Source organism: Lucilia sericata, unplaced genomic scaffold (assembly GCF_015586225.1).
Source record: "Lucilia sericata isolate MDLA Ls3-8-SP2 unplaced genomic scaffold, ASM1558622v1 Contig001529F_arrow, whole genome shotgun sequence".
NCBI classification, from domain to species: domain Eukaryota; kingdom Metazoa; phylum Arthropoda; class Insecta; order Diptera; family Calliphoridae; genus Lucilia; species Lucilia sericata.
The window spans coordinates 99,383-113,833 of NW_023995454.1; the positions used below are offsets into that span (position 1 = coordinate 99,383).

Genomic DNA, 14,451 nt, shown 5'->3' on the forward strand with positions numbered 1-14,451 from the left:
TTATCCCGGTAGTTTTTGCATTTGCACTGTCATTTATAAATAGAGTGCAGTAGCTTTTTTCTTGTGACTCAAATGCTGAATTCTTTTTTGTTATCGATTGTTAAACCCGATTTTTTAAAAAAATTACAAAAGGGGAACTCTAGATTTAAAATAGAGTTTTGTACAATTAAACATCAGACACTTTCTGGATATATCTCGAAATATTATTACACAAGCGGCTTATCAAACATACTTTTTTCATTCGCACACACATTACACAAACATTGTTCGTACAAACACCGATTTTTTCACGTTTTTGTGGACTTTCACAGATACAGATGTCAATTTTCTTAGAAATGTAAATTTTTTTTAAAATTTGTTATTATTGAATATAAACCATACAAATGGTTTGACAAAAATTCAATATGTTTGTGTAAAAATCAAAATTTTTTAATTTTTGTACAAACAAACAGCAAGCATTTGTACAAACAGGAAACACCCTCATACACTACACAACAGGCTTGCACAAACGTAAAATATTGGTATGTTTGTCAAGCCGCTTGTGTAGTCTATTTGGGCCTTAAAATGAATGAAAATTTCAATCAATATCAAAAGTAGTTATGTATGAATGTTAATATTAATTTCATAATATTTTGTAGGTTTCATATGGAAAATCTTTCTAATTACAAACCCATATTTAATGAATTCAAAATGTTCAGTTCAGATTTCCAAATTCCCCTTTATTACTACACACCATTTCATTTATTTTTTAAAAAATAATTTCATTATAGATATATTTTTCTTTCAGTATTTTTTTATTTTTCATAATTAAACTAAAAACTAAGCAGAAAACAATAATTAACATATACATACGAATTATAAATTAAACGAAAAAAATTGTTTATTAAGTTGTATTAAATAACATACATTTTGTTTTAGAATTTTTTTTTTTTAGCAAAGCCTAATGTTTGTCTCTCTCGTTTTTAATATACACAGTATTATTAATTTAATAATTTTTATTTAAACCAAAAAACAATTTAGACTAAACCTATAAATCCAAATTTAGTACAGATAACTAATAAAGGTGTTTTTCCATTCTTAAGAATATAAACCTATTAAAAAAAATCAAGTCGCCTAAGGTGAAATTAATAATTTAATATTTAAAACTGCTTTATAATAATGTTTGCAGTTGCTGGCTTATCTTTAGAAACACAAAAGTTTCCATCGAAAAAACCAAATAAAATATACTAATATATAGTCCAATTATCATCGTATTTGTATATATCGTGTTTGTTTATAGTATAAGAATAATTAACATAAATATTTAAGAAGGAATACATATTATTATTAAGGTATAGATAATTGATTTCATTTTTGTTAGAGGGAACTAGGGCGTTTTGTGTGGAATTAATTTCTTTTTCTTCTTCCTTTTACTTCCTTGCTTTTGGGGGTTTAATAAAATTAAAGCGCCGGCGTTTCGGGCAAAAGTGAAGTGAAAAATGTCACAACAAATGTACGTATTGTGGACATCATCGATTCATTATTGGCGTTCTCTGGCGTATCGGTTGTAGTGTCCGCCTGCTGCTGTTGCTGTTCACCTTCGGCGTTATTTTCGTTATTTTCTTGTGCCTCGGGAGCAGCTGCTGCATTCTGTTGTTGATCAACACCCTGTCGTATCTGATCGACAGCAGCATTTTGGGCTGCATTATTGTTGCGATTCAAATTGTTATTGTTGCGTTCATTACGTAAACGAAATACTCCGATGTGGTATCTGTGACGAAAGAAAAATTGGAACGTAATTGTAGATTTTTATACAAAATATAAACCAGTCCAGACTTTAGACTGACTATAGACTAGACTATAGTCCAGGCTATAGAATAGACTACAGCCCTGACTATAGACTAGACAATAGAATATACTTTAGACTAGACTATAGAATACATATACTTTAGACTAGACTATATAACAGACTAGACTATAGTCAAAAGTATAGACTGAACTATAATCCAGAATATAGACTATACTATAGACCAGACTGTAGACGAGACTAAAGACTAAACTATTCTAGACTATATACTAGACTATAGATTTCAGGTCAAGTATTGTCCAGAATCTAGACTAGACATCAGTCAAGACTTAAACTAGACTATAGTCCAGCCTATAGACTATAATATAGTCGATACTATATATTAAACTATAGTTCAGATTATAGACTAGATTACAGTCCAAACGACATCAATCAGTATTTGTTCCAATTTAATTCATTATCTACTTACAAATAGATTCCACCAGCTATGATAACAACCACCAAACATCTGAGAGGCGATGAATTGAAATACAATAGTGTCAAGAACAAAGCCAAACGTGTTATTGAGAAAAAGTTATCCAGCCAATCACGATTATCCTGTTCTTCTTGTGGCAAGTTAGGAAAACGTGCAGCAGCAACTTGCGCCAGCGCTTGTTGTTGCTGATCTTGCCTATCGGCAGGTGCAGCATCGGCAGCTACATTTCCTGCTGCTGCTGCGGCAGCTGGTGCCGAGGCAGTAGTTTCTGAAACTACAGGAGACATCACAGTTGAGGGAAATTGTTGTTGAAATAGATTTTGAAAATTTGGTGGAATTGTAGGAAATGCAGAGGGATAGCTAGTATTGGTCGAGCCACTACTACCAGCAACCGTATTTGATAATCTTAAACACTGTTCCATATATTGTGAATAGACTTGTTGCATCCAGTTGTACATGGCAGTCTGTTGTGTTAACATGGCCTGTACATTATAGGGCCCCGCAAAGCCAGCGGCTAAATGTGGAGGAAACTGTGGACACGACATACCAGCTGCAGACATTAGCTGTGGTGACATAAAATAAGGATGCATTTGTTGATGAAATAGGGGCAATTGTTGTTGCTGTATATGGGCTGAATTGGACTGCTGCTGTTGTGTGTTGCTACTATTGCCAGCAGTGTGTCTTTGGCGTAAACCATCTGTTGTGGACATATTATTGTTTGTTGCTACTCCTGCACTATTTGCCATAGTTGAGTTTAATGTTGATGATGTTTTTGTTTTGTTAGCTGTGGAAGCCGGTGTAGGGGTAAATTTTTGGGTGTATAAACCAAGTGAATTATATGATTTTGTGTATAGACGTCTTTATAGCTGCGTATAACATCTTTTAAGAGTAGATTGTCATTTAAAAGTTGGCCAGAGTAAATTAATTTTTGATCAGCGGCAGGCTATAAGTGAAAAAATAAAGAATTTATTAATAAATAAAATAAAAAATAGCTAAATTCTTATCATTATAAACATTTGTTTTAGTTTAAAAAAAAAACAATATTGTTGTTATCTTTTAATTGTTGAACATAAGAAACCTTTTTTACAAATAACTGCTCTCTTAGTTAATAAAAACTTGATAACTTTCTGTTAGTATTTGTTTATTATGTATTATTCTGCGGACTATAGCTAATATTGATGTTAAGGGCTTTAGAGGAGTAGGAAGAGTTTAATTTTAAAATTTCCAGCAAATAACAAGCAGCCACTTGTCGCTATCGTATGTCTGCTGATATATGTATGTGTGTGTTTTATTATAAAAATTATAAACTGATAAGTTTTTTTTTCAAAAAGCTTCTTCCAATATTTGTTTAAAATAAAAAAAACACTTGTTTATACAAAGTGTAAAGAATGAAAGAAAATGAAACAAATAGTAAAAAAACAAATACAAGAAACTAATGGTAAATAAACAAATCAACTAAAGGCTACACATGCTCTTAAAAATTGTAATAGAATTTCCAATAAGAACTGCTAGAAAACTATATTTCTTTTAAATACTGGTTTCTCATATTCTGTGAAGTTAATTTATCGATATTTGAAATTTGATTTTATGAAAAACTTGTTCTATAAACTTTTATACACTACATCTTCATAAGAGTGGTATATGTTTATGAATTTGTTGTACCGTTTGTAGTTTCTACATACATTCTGAATCCTATTGATTAGGGTAGTCAATTTAGCAATGTCTGTCTGTATGTTGATGAGCTTTGTTTTTAAAAGACACCAGATATCATGGGGATCCAAAAAATAGATCTTTCGGATACTATGCTATTTGAAACTAGCAAATATAATTTTTGCAAAATTCGAATTTTTAAATTTTCAATTTTCTTCCAATAGTCAAAGAGTCAAAGATTTGCTTCATCAGAAAAGATTAAAACTTTCTGAAAATACTATGAAATTCTCCGTTAAATTTGGTTTAGAATTAACTAATTAATTTGCCCTGAACTTCTCTGCAAACCCTCGTAGTATTGAAAATATATTATAAAAGTGTGTATTTTGCCGGTCAAATAAAACTAGTTTATTAAAATTTCATTAATTTATTTTAATATATGAGTATTTTATAAAAAAAACATAGTGCACGTACTAAAAATATATAAAAAAAAAGTCTGCAGATTTCAATAGTTTATTTCATAAGAAATATTAACGAAATAAACGCAGTTGTTAAGTTCAATATTTGGCTTGACGTTTCAAATGTATTAAAGTATGATTATAGTGACGAAAGAGAAATTGGGGAAATTGTAATTTGTATAGATAGGGAAGAGGAAAATAAAATGAACGTAATTGCAGATTTTTATACAGACTATAAACCAGTCCAGACTTTAGACTAGACTATAGTCCAGGTTATAGAATAGACTACAGCACTGACTATAGACTAGGCAATAGAATATATTTAAACTAGACTATAGAATAGACTAGACTATAGTCCAGAGTATAGACTGGACTATAGTCCAGAATATAGACTATACTATAGTCCAGACTATAGACTAAACCTATAGTCCAGACTATATAATAGACTATAGATTTCAGGTCATGTATTGTCCATGTTCTAGACTAGACATCAGTCAAGACTTAAACTAGACTATAGTCCAGCCTATAGACTATAATATAGTCGAGACTATATATTAAACTAAAGTCTGCAGATTTCAATAGTTTATTTCATAAGAAATATTAACGAAATAAACGCAGTTGTTAAGTTCAATATTTGGCTTGACGTTTCAAATGTATTAAAGTATGATTATAGTATTTTTTTTTTAATTTTGAAATTAAACTTGGTTGCATGGTTCAATAACCTGCACAGATTTGTAGTTTAAAGTTCCGTATTATGTAAATTTTTATTATTATTTTTGTTTTTTTGGACTAGACTTCCAGTTGCTACTTCTAGCTATAATTTGTGAGTAATTTGATAATTTGTTTTATCTCATTTAACCTTGATTTTTAATTAATATTATCATTCCACTTAGGTGTGTTTATATTTTTTTCTGAAAACTATTTGGTATTTATTTATACATATGATCGGATGTTATAAAATAATCAAAGTTTTGTATTAAAATTTTTATACGAAAGAAAGTAAATGCATTTTTTTATTATTTTTATGAAATTGGCAAATTTTTGTATATAATATTAATGTACTATAAGTAATAAGTATTAATAGTTTTTATTTTCTACTGATATTACTGAAAATTGTATATATAGCTTTTCAAAGTACTTCATTGAACGTTTGAAAGCCGTCTAATCCTAAGCGATGATTAATTCTAAAAGTCATCTTTGTCATCAAAATCTTTCTACTTAAACCGGCTTGAAAAAGTCGACTCATTTTGTTTCCTATTATTATTATTTTTGCAATTAAATACATTTTTAGCTAATAGTCCATTTAGATACCCGACTACATATTCAATAGTAGCTCTGCCCCCGCATGAAATTTGACCGCTCTGTTCACAATTTGAACTTATAATATTTGCATAAAAGTAAAAAACTAATTGCCCCCAAAAAGAAACCAAATTATGCAATAAAATGCATTTATTTAAAGAACACGTCATTTGAAACTAACGAATGACGTGTACAACTTATAACGGTATTTATTATTTTAATTTTATAAACTGCAGCTGTTCAAAAAAAAAAAAAAAACAAAAAACAGTATTATTGTATTTGTGTTTGCATTCAGAAATATTTCGTTTATTTATAAATTTATTTATGTATTTTTATAAGAATAATAATGCAAATAATAAACAACAGATTGCAATGTGTGTGCTGACTTCTGTGGTTAAATTAAATATTGATAAATCAGACAAGATTTTTAAAGTAATTAAAATTTTGTATTTTATTTAAGAAGGAATGTCAATTGAAATGCAACTGATATCGTTAACAATAATATTCCAGTTGACAAATTTTAGTTAGAAATTAAAGGGAATTTATAAGGAAAACAATTGGAACTCTGAGTACCTATAGAAAAGTTCCATGAAATATAGAAATATATGTTTGAATACTGATCAGATTTTAGTCTGGAAGAGAGTAAAATATATAGAAATTTTCAATAATTTAGTCCATAAACTCATCAGATATAAAGATTTTAGTAAAAACAGAAAGCATTATTAAGCAATATTGGAAAATATATTGAAATTTTAGAAAAGGAATTGATTAAATCTGTAATAGGCAAAAAGGTTGTTACACTATAGGTCAGATTTTCAAATATACTGTAAAATAATCAAAAAGGTTGCAACAATACTGATCAGATTTTCAAATTTTTATTTAAAGTGGCAAATTGTACTAAAACCTTCAATGAAAGACATTAAATTTAAAAAAGCAAATAATTTCTTTTAGATAACATTAAAATTTAAAGGTTTTAGTTTAAAAAATGTATTGAAATTTTGAGTAAGGGGATGGATTTAGAGAATCATAGGCAATACTGAAGCAACACTAATAAGAAAGTTAGAGGAGATAGAAAGTAATCAATAGCCGGTTTGAAAGTATTACTAACACTACTTATTCCCTTTTATATGTAAATACACATGTATGTTTTTCTGAAAAGCTTTAACTGTGTATATAACCTATAATGCTAATTATAAAACACAAACTAATTTTGAAATTTATAAAAACTTATAAATTTTAGCAAATCAAACTAATGCGCAGTATTTCAAAGTTCTGATAAGCAAATAATTTTCTTAATTTCTCGAAGTTCCTACAACAAAAATTGATAAAAAGTCAGTAATAAAAAAATTAAAAAAAAAACTTAATGTGATTAAATTTAACTATAAACCCCCCAGAAAAATGTTTCCCCTTAACTACTACTCACCGGTTTGCTAGGATAAACCACCGACAAATGTGCCTTCAGCCTTTTGACAGTCCACAACAAATCACTTTCAATCACATGATCTTCATATTGTTGATTAGATGATTTAATCAAAAGTTTTACATGAGAGGCTGATTTAATAGTAGGTGGTGCCGCTGCACCAACGGTCTTCGTGTGAGCAGCAGCACTAGCTCCATCAGCTACCGCAGCTGCCGAGGATGAATTTGCTGTATTAGTTTCATCCATACTAACCATTTTTTACTTTTCCCACGTACACTCAAGTATTTACAATATAAATATTCCGTTTTAAATGTTTTTATATTTTACAATATATAATATATTTATTATTTAATTGCAAAAAAATTCTATAATTCTTTTGTTATTGCCCAGTCGACCTTTTTGTGTCTGTTGTTTTTTTTTATATAAATTTTTCTGTTCCACTAATTAAACGCCAAGTTTATGATGTAAAAGTATACTGTTATTAGCAATTTCTATTTATTTTCTTTTATTTATAAATTTTTTCTTGTTTTGATTACGTTTTCCTTTTATTTCGTACTTCGCCTCCTGCTCTCTGTCTCTCTTACTCTAACTGTGCACTTGTTAACTGACGTGTTATCTATTGTTCCTTTTCTTCTATACTTTCTATGTATGTTTTTTTTTCTGCTGTTTTCTGTACTATTTATTGCATTTCACCAATAAATTTTCAATGTGTAAATTATTTATATTTTCGATATAATCTCTTTTATTTTTTTATTAAAACCACTAGCAAATTTTGTTGTTTTTTATTGTTAAGAAAAAAATTAAAAAATTTTCCAACGTTAACGACACAAAAAATAAAAATTCCGACACTACTTCCTCTAACGTCGTTTCCAGAGTTCCAAGTCGTTGCAAAATTCTAGGCGGCGTCGGCTGAGCAAACATAATTCGCAACGGCTAACAGCCGGCTGAAGCCAATGTTGCTATAATTAAATTCTTTACCGAGAAAAATTTCAAAAACATCGAAATTTGTAGAAATACTTTGCTTAATAGGAAATATAACTTTTTTTTCCACAGTCATTTATTAAAAGTCTTTGATAGTTGAAGTCAGTTTTTCTCTCATGAATACATGATCCTGCAACGATTCGATGCAGCTATCCTGCCAGCAAATAAGCAAACCCTTAATTATAAATGTTTAATTTCCCTTTCTTTTGAAAACTGAATCTTCTCTTAAAGTCGGCATAATTGATATATTCCTATATGTGATTAAAATTAAATATCAAATAAAAAACTCGTTTTTGTCGATATGAAATGGTTTTGTAATTGCGGTAGATAACAAAATAAGCCGATCTCAGCCTGGATATATAAAAAGTGTCGGCGCCAAGCCGGCTCCGAGCCACTCGACTTAGACCTCTGGTCGTTTCTTCGTACTTTTTAAGTACGGCCACTGGCGCCTCCGAGTCTCTAGTCCAAGGCGAATTCACATAAGGTGGTGTTATTCAATCAGATGATAATTTTTTTCTTAATTCTCCTGGTTTACGTAGCTGTCAAAGTTTGTTATATTTACATTTTTATATTTTAAAATTTCCGTTAAAACAGAAAAACTTCGTTAGTATTTTGAATTTTTTATGTAAAAAATCTGAAAATACTGCATAGAATTTTCATTTTTTTTAATTTCAAAATTTTTGGTGATTTTTTTTCTGTGAAAAATAAAATTTTATTTTTAGTGAAAGTTTTAGATAACGATATATTGTTTAAATACTCACTTTGATTTTTTAAAAATTTCATAAAATTTCTCCAATCTTTCAGCATAAGACCTCATTTACCAGATAGGACTCATTTACCGGATCATACCAAACGGGTTCTTTTCGTTTTGTCGGTACATACAATTTAAATTTTGAACTTTTTGGACAATACTTTTCACGCACTTTGTCAATACGTTCCTGATAACTTTCGATACCATTAAAGGGTATGAGATTTTTGCGACGACCACTGTCGGCAAAGAAACGAACGTGTACCAAAACAGTTTGATCGCCTGAACGACCAACTTCTTCTGTGGTTATGGTTTCGCCTTCGGAATCTGGACAAACTATACAAGGCCGTTAGCAATAATTGACCCCAGTATAAATCTACCATTGAGAAGGACATCCGAGAGCCTTCATTAATTATAGAATAACCTTTGGCACTGTCCTTACTAACAGCTGAGGGAGTATTTGCGGAGGCAGAGTCCTCGACCACAAATTCATTGTTGTTTTCAGTTTCAACGGATTCCAATACAATTTTAATTTAAGACTTTTCATTTTGTTCGCCACTTTCGGGAGATTCAATAACAGATTCATTCAAGGGTGATATTGACTTTGAGTTTCCCTCTGTTCAACTAAGTTCACAATTTTCTTATAAATTAAAACCAACAAATTTAAAATCATCTCTTAAATTTATATATTTTAGCAACATTAAATTAAACTAATAATTCTTAAATATTAAAAAATTAAGTCTCCACTGATCTCATTTCCTGATCCTCGTCTTGGGCCTGTTCTTGAGGCTGTCTCTCCTTGTCTTCTTCAGCAGTATTATCATTATTTCCCGAATTAGTTTCGCTGCTATTGCTATTACTATTACCATCTTCCCCATTATTGGAAAAACCATTCAATTGCTGTTCGCTTTGTTCTTCCAATTGTTTGGCCTTTTCATTCTCTGCTATGCGTTCTCTCAAGGTGTATATTTGTTTTTCCAGTTCCACGCATTGCTGTTCGATTTCATAGTTTTTCGACACTAACAATACCCAATTGGCTTCGAGGGTTCGCAGTTTTTCTCCGGCTTGTGTTTGAGCCTGTTTTCTTTGCCAATTTACGTCTTGTATTTCTTTTTTCAAAGCCTGCAATTGATTTTGGGCTTTAGCTTGTAAGGCTACGAATACTTCTAAATAGGCCTTCCAAGCCTCAATACCATAATCAAGCATTAGTTCCAGATTCATTGTTCTAACCCATTGATGTTCCAGTTGAGCTTTCGAATTGTCTATGGATTCTTCCCAGGCGGAAACTTCAGATAAACGTCCTGCAGCTGGTGGTGGCAATTCATAACGTTTCATACTTAGAGTTTCCATGGGTATACGATTCTGTATGCGTTCAAATTCTTGAGCCATAAGTTTTGTCTCAAAAGCGGCCGAGCTGAGGGGAGGTAAATGTTCTAAATAGTTTTTGGTGGGTCTGTAGCGACGACATTCTTCTACCATAGCCAGAGCCTAAAATTAAAAAATTGCCATAAAAAATTATAATTTCAATGAAGCTATACTACTAAAAAATTTCTATAAATAGAAAGATTTGCTATTATAATAAAAAGTAACTACATTTCAAATTTTATAAACAATTTTCTTAAAATTTGAATAGTTCCCCTAGGAGTTCAATTTACAAGTTTTCACTATTTTGTAGAAATTATTTTTCACACTGTCAACTATTGAGGCACACATTTCTATTTAACTTTTCAAACAAACTTTATCATTTATTTACCGATTCTCTAACACCAGGATCATCATAACCCTGATCTATATAAGGCAAAGCATCTACAGTAACTTCTCCAGCCATTTAACACAATAATTTTCACCAAAAATGTTGAATTTAAATAAAAATCTTTTATTTTTACTTTACTCCGGCTGCAGTTTGTTTTCTTTTTAACAACGTTTGACAGTTCACTATTTTACTTCTCATACTCCCTTTTAGTAGTCATTCGTAGCACCGAGAGCCACCTGGTGTAAAACTGCAAAACATACCTAAAAATCGCTAAAATCTCAAATACAACTCTTCAAATTCGTTCAGTTTCAACTCTGTTTATCGGTAGCCATATTGAATTTCGTTAAGTTTTTCGTTATTTAGCATTCTTTCCTCTTCTTGTTTTCTTCCTTTTTCTTTTCGGTCCACTATTGGTAAATGGAGGACGTTTCTGCCGTAGCAGAATAAAATAATATAATAATTTTTGGGATTATTTGCCAAAATGGTAAGAAGTGTTTAAAATTACAACGATTATTAACGACGTTACTGTGAATCTAAAAATTGTCAGAAAATTAACGTAAAGATCGTGAAATGTAAATTATGACTAGTCACACGTGTTTCGTTTTTGGGCATTTGTGAAATTCTAACCCACGTTGAAGTTAAAGATAATCGTGAAAATATTCAAGTGAAGAAGCGGCAAAGTGTTTAATAAATTTTATTTTTGTTGTTTTGTGTAGAGTTTAGCCAATGCCAGACCTCTGGTCTCCGTTTATTCGGATAAAAATGAACAAATCAAAGAAAAGAACATCTGCTTGCCAGCTGTCTTCAAGGCTCCCATCCGCCCCGATGTGGTCAACGATGTTCATCAATTGATGCGTCGCAACAAGCGTCAACCTTATGCTGTCAGCGAACAAGCCGGTATGTATAAAATACTCTAAAAATAAAGGAAAAATGTTCCCTATATAACGTGTGTGTTGTTGTTGTTTAGGTCACCAAACCTCTGCTGAATCTTGGGGTACTGGTCGTGCTGTTGCTCGTATTCCCCGTGTCCGTGGTGGTGGTACTCACCGTTCCGGCCAGGGTGCTTTCGGTAACATGTGTCGTGGTGGTCGTATGTTCGCCCCCACTAAGACCTACCGTCGCTGGCACCGCAAGATCAACGTAAACCAACGTCGTTATGCCTTGGTTTCCGCTATTGCTGCCTCTGGCGTCCCAGCCCTTGTCCAATCTAAGGGTCACATCATCGATGGCGTCTCTGAATTCCCATTGGTTGTCTCTGATGAAGTACAAAAGTTGCAAAAGACCAAGCAAGCTGTTGTCTTCCTCAGACGCATGAAGATCTGGGCTGACATCCAAAAGGTAAACAAAACGTTTGTGTATTGTAGTTGTAAACAAATCATTTCGATCCTTATGGGCAGTTGCTGCAGTTATTGACAGAATTCAGTTGTTATTTAAGAATTTTGTTAAAAATTGCTTTAAACTCGTAAGTGGCTGCTAGAGTAAACATTGGTTTCGGTAGGCGTTCCGTTGACAAGTGTTTAATACTTATTAACGGGGTAACTTAAATCAACATTACATTCAAACTATTACTACTGCTGCTAACAAAGAAACTATTTTTCCTAACTAAATGTAACTATTTTTGTTTGGCTCTTTTTTAGGTGTACAAATCCCAACGTTTCCGTGCTGGCCGTGGTACCATGCGCGATCGTCGTCGCATTGCCCGCAAAGGTCCCCTCATCGTTTACTACAAGGATGAAGGTCTTCGTCGTGCCTTCCGTAACATCCCCGGCATTGAAACCATGTCCGTCGACAAGATGAACTTGTTGAAGTTGGCTCCTGGCGGTCATGTTGGTCGTTTTGTCATCTGGACCGAATCTGCTTTCGCTCGTTTGAACGAACTTTTCGGCACCTGGAAATCTGGCTCCACCTTGAAGAAGGGCTACAACCTTCCTCAACCCAAGATGGCCAATACCGACTTGACTCGTCTTCTTAAATCCGAAGAAATCCGCAAGGTTCTCCGTGATCCCCGCAAGAAGGTATTCCGTCGCGTACGTCGTCTCAATCCTTTGACCAACGTACGTCAACTCATCAAGTTGAACCCCTACGCCGAAGTTCTTCGTCGTCGCGCTGCTTTGGCCGCTGAGCAACGTACCATCGCCAAGACCTTGGCCAAGGCTAAGAAGAACAACGTTGAATTGGCCAAGAACCACTTCGCCGTTGTTGCCAGCAAAGCCGCTGCCAACCGCGCCAAGATGTTGAAAACTGCTTTCGAAGCCAGAAAGAAGAAGGCCGCTGCTGCTCCCAAGAAGAAGTAAAAACTTTTGAAAAGTTTTCGTTTTGGTCCTAGGGAAAGTGGGTGTATTTTTAATAATACTTATAATGCTACATAGAAGAAACATGTATATGAATTTTTTTCATAATTAAAACAAAAAAACATTTTAAAAATCCAACTTAAAGTTTAAGTTTATTTTTTAATAAAAGAAAAGGTTTTTCACACTGTTGTTTTTAAGTTAACAAAAAGACCAAGAGTATTTGTTGTTAGCGAGGAGGTTAGGTTTCGTACACAGTTCTAGCTTCTGTTATAAACAACAAAGTTGTTTAACCAATAATCAATTTGAGTTCAAGGCTTGTATTCAAAGTTTCCACTAATGTTATAGTTTTTTTTTTTTTATTTATTTAATAGTTCCATATTATCACTCGTAAATATTTTTGAATTTCCTTACCGTTATAAAATAATTTTTTGACCAAGGTCAGCCACACCCAATTTGTTCACAACGAATTTAAATTTTTTACTTTTCACTAAATAATATAAAGGGTTCGACATTTTTAAATTTCTTTCGACTAAATTTTTAGAATAGTGTTCGAATATTTTGTAATTTGTTGTCGAATTGCAAAATTTTTTTTTTAATTTTCAAAATTGGTTTTCGAATGTTTTAAAGTTTTGAATTTGTATTACCTAATGTCTGAATTTATTAAAATAAGTTTCGAAACATTTTTAAATTTTTCGAAAAAAGGTTAAGGATTTTTTCGAAGTTAATTTGCAAAATAAAGATTTGGAATTTATAGAAATGTTTAAAAATAAAATTTTTCGATTTTTTAAAAATTATATTCGAATTATTGGAAATTTTAATTAAATATTAATTTAAATTTTATAAAACGAAAAACGTGTATGGAAAAAATTCAAAATTTTCAAAAACGTTAACGTTGATGTTCCCAAACGCTTTAAAGGGTTAATTTTGATTTTTTTTTTCTCGATATTATTTTAAATTTAGGACTATATACATTAATTTTCTTTAATTATTATTGATAATATTCAGAAATAAATACGGTTCAATGAGAAATCCCAAAAATATCAAAATTTAATTAACCTTTAACCTACACAGTTTATAGGTTAAGATAGACAGACGGTATAACAAACTTACGTATATATACAGTATTGTTCGAAACCTAAGCAACTTTTTTTGGCATTGTATACAAAGTGCTATATTTTCTATTTTAATTGATTTATTCAAAATTATATAATTGATAATAATAATATTATGTGTCTACATTATAATAACAACAACAAAATTTTAATTCCATTTCGATGTGAGTTACAAGAAAATAATAACTGAATTAACTCCATAAATAGCTGTTCGAAACTTAAGCAACTTTTTGATCTTCTTATGCAAATCTTTGGTCCCTTTGAGTTCCAAACACCTTTATGGAATAGATTAGTTACTAGTGTAGTTCGTAATGAAAGCCAATCAGATTTTAAGCTATTCGCCCCTTCAATGTTTTCTAAAACGGCGAGTTCCGAAACAGCACTTCAAAACGCCGAACAGCATCTCTAAGGGATTTGAGTCAGGAAATTTTGATGAGCAATCAAAGAGTTTGGGTCCTATTACCCGATAACAACTCTTAGA

The 14,451-nt window shown here is 31.5% G+C and overlaps 3 protein-coding genes across 3 annotated transcripts; 1 reads left to right on the forward strand and 2 right to left on the reverse strand.

The window, feature by feature from the left end:
• Nucleotides 1-954: 954 nt before the first annotated feature.
• On the reverse strand, nucleotides 955-7,978 carry LOC119611777 (homocysteine-responsive endoplasmic reticulum-resident ubiquitin-like domain member 2 protein). The gene is given in 4 exon segments (XM_037967468.1): nucleotides 955-1,750; nucleotides 2,256-3,063; nucleotides 3,066-3,204; nucleotides 7,089-7,978. Coding segments are annotated over 4 exon segments (1,509 nt in total). The 5' UTR covers nucleotides 7,341-7,978; the 3' UTR covers nucleotides 955-1,440.
• A 1,502-nt stretch (nucleotides 7,979-9,480) lies between these two features.
• On the reverse strand, nucleotides 9,481-10,763 carry LOC119611776 (pre-mRNA-splicing factor SPF27-like). Its single transcript, XM_037967467.1, has 2 exons — nucleotides 10,568-10,763; nucleotides 9,481-10,302 (listed from the first exon to the last, which is right to left on the reverse strand). Exons 1-2 carry the CDS (start codon nucleotides 10,640-10,642, stop codon nucleotides 9,550-9,552), a joined length of 828 nt encoding a protein of 275 aa, XP_037823395.1. The 5' UTR covers nucleotides 10,643-10,763; the 3' UTR covers nucleotides 9,481-9,549.
• A 383-nt stretch (nucleotides 10,764-11,146) lies between these two features.
• LOC119611775 (60S ribosomal protein L4-like) lies at nucleotides 11,147-12,996 on the forward strand. The gene is made up of 4 exons (XM_037967466.1): nucleotides 11,147-11,167; nucleotides 11,284-11,464; nucleotides 11,535-11,905; nucleotides 12,205-12,996. Exons 1-4 carry the CDS (start codon nucleotides 11,147-11,149, stop codon nucleotides 12,859-12,861), a joined length of 1,230 nt encoding a protein of 409 aa, XP_037823394.1. The 3' UTR covers nucleotides 12,862-12,996.
• The last annotated feature ends 1,455 nt before the right edge of the window (nucleotides 12,997-14,451 follow it).

Excerpts from the sequence above, each read along its gene's own strand:
- LOC119611776 (XM_037967467.1), bottom strand. The coding sequence starts at position 10,642 with ATGGCTGGAGAAGTTACTGTAGATGCTTTGCCTTATATAGATCAGGGT. Across the intron at positions 10,303-10,567 it reads ATCCTGGTGTTAGAGAATCG|GCTCTGGCTATGGTAGAAGA; the intron begins GTAAATAAATGA and ends TTTTAATTTTAG.
- LOC119611775 (XM_037967466.1), top strand. The coding sequence starts at position 11,147 with ATGACTAGTCACACGTGTTTC. Across the intron at positions 11,168-11,283 it reads TGACTAGTCACACGTGTTTC|AGTTTAGCCAATGCCAGACC; the intron begins GTTTTTGGGCAT and ends TGTTTTGTGTAG. Across the intron at positions 11,465-11,534 it reads TGCTGTCAGCGAACAAGCCG|GTCACCAAACCTCTGCTGAA; the intron begins GTATGTATAAAA and ends GTTGTTGTTTAG.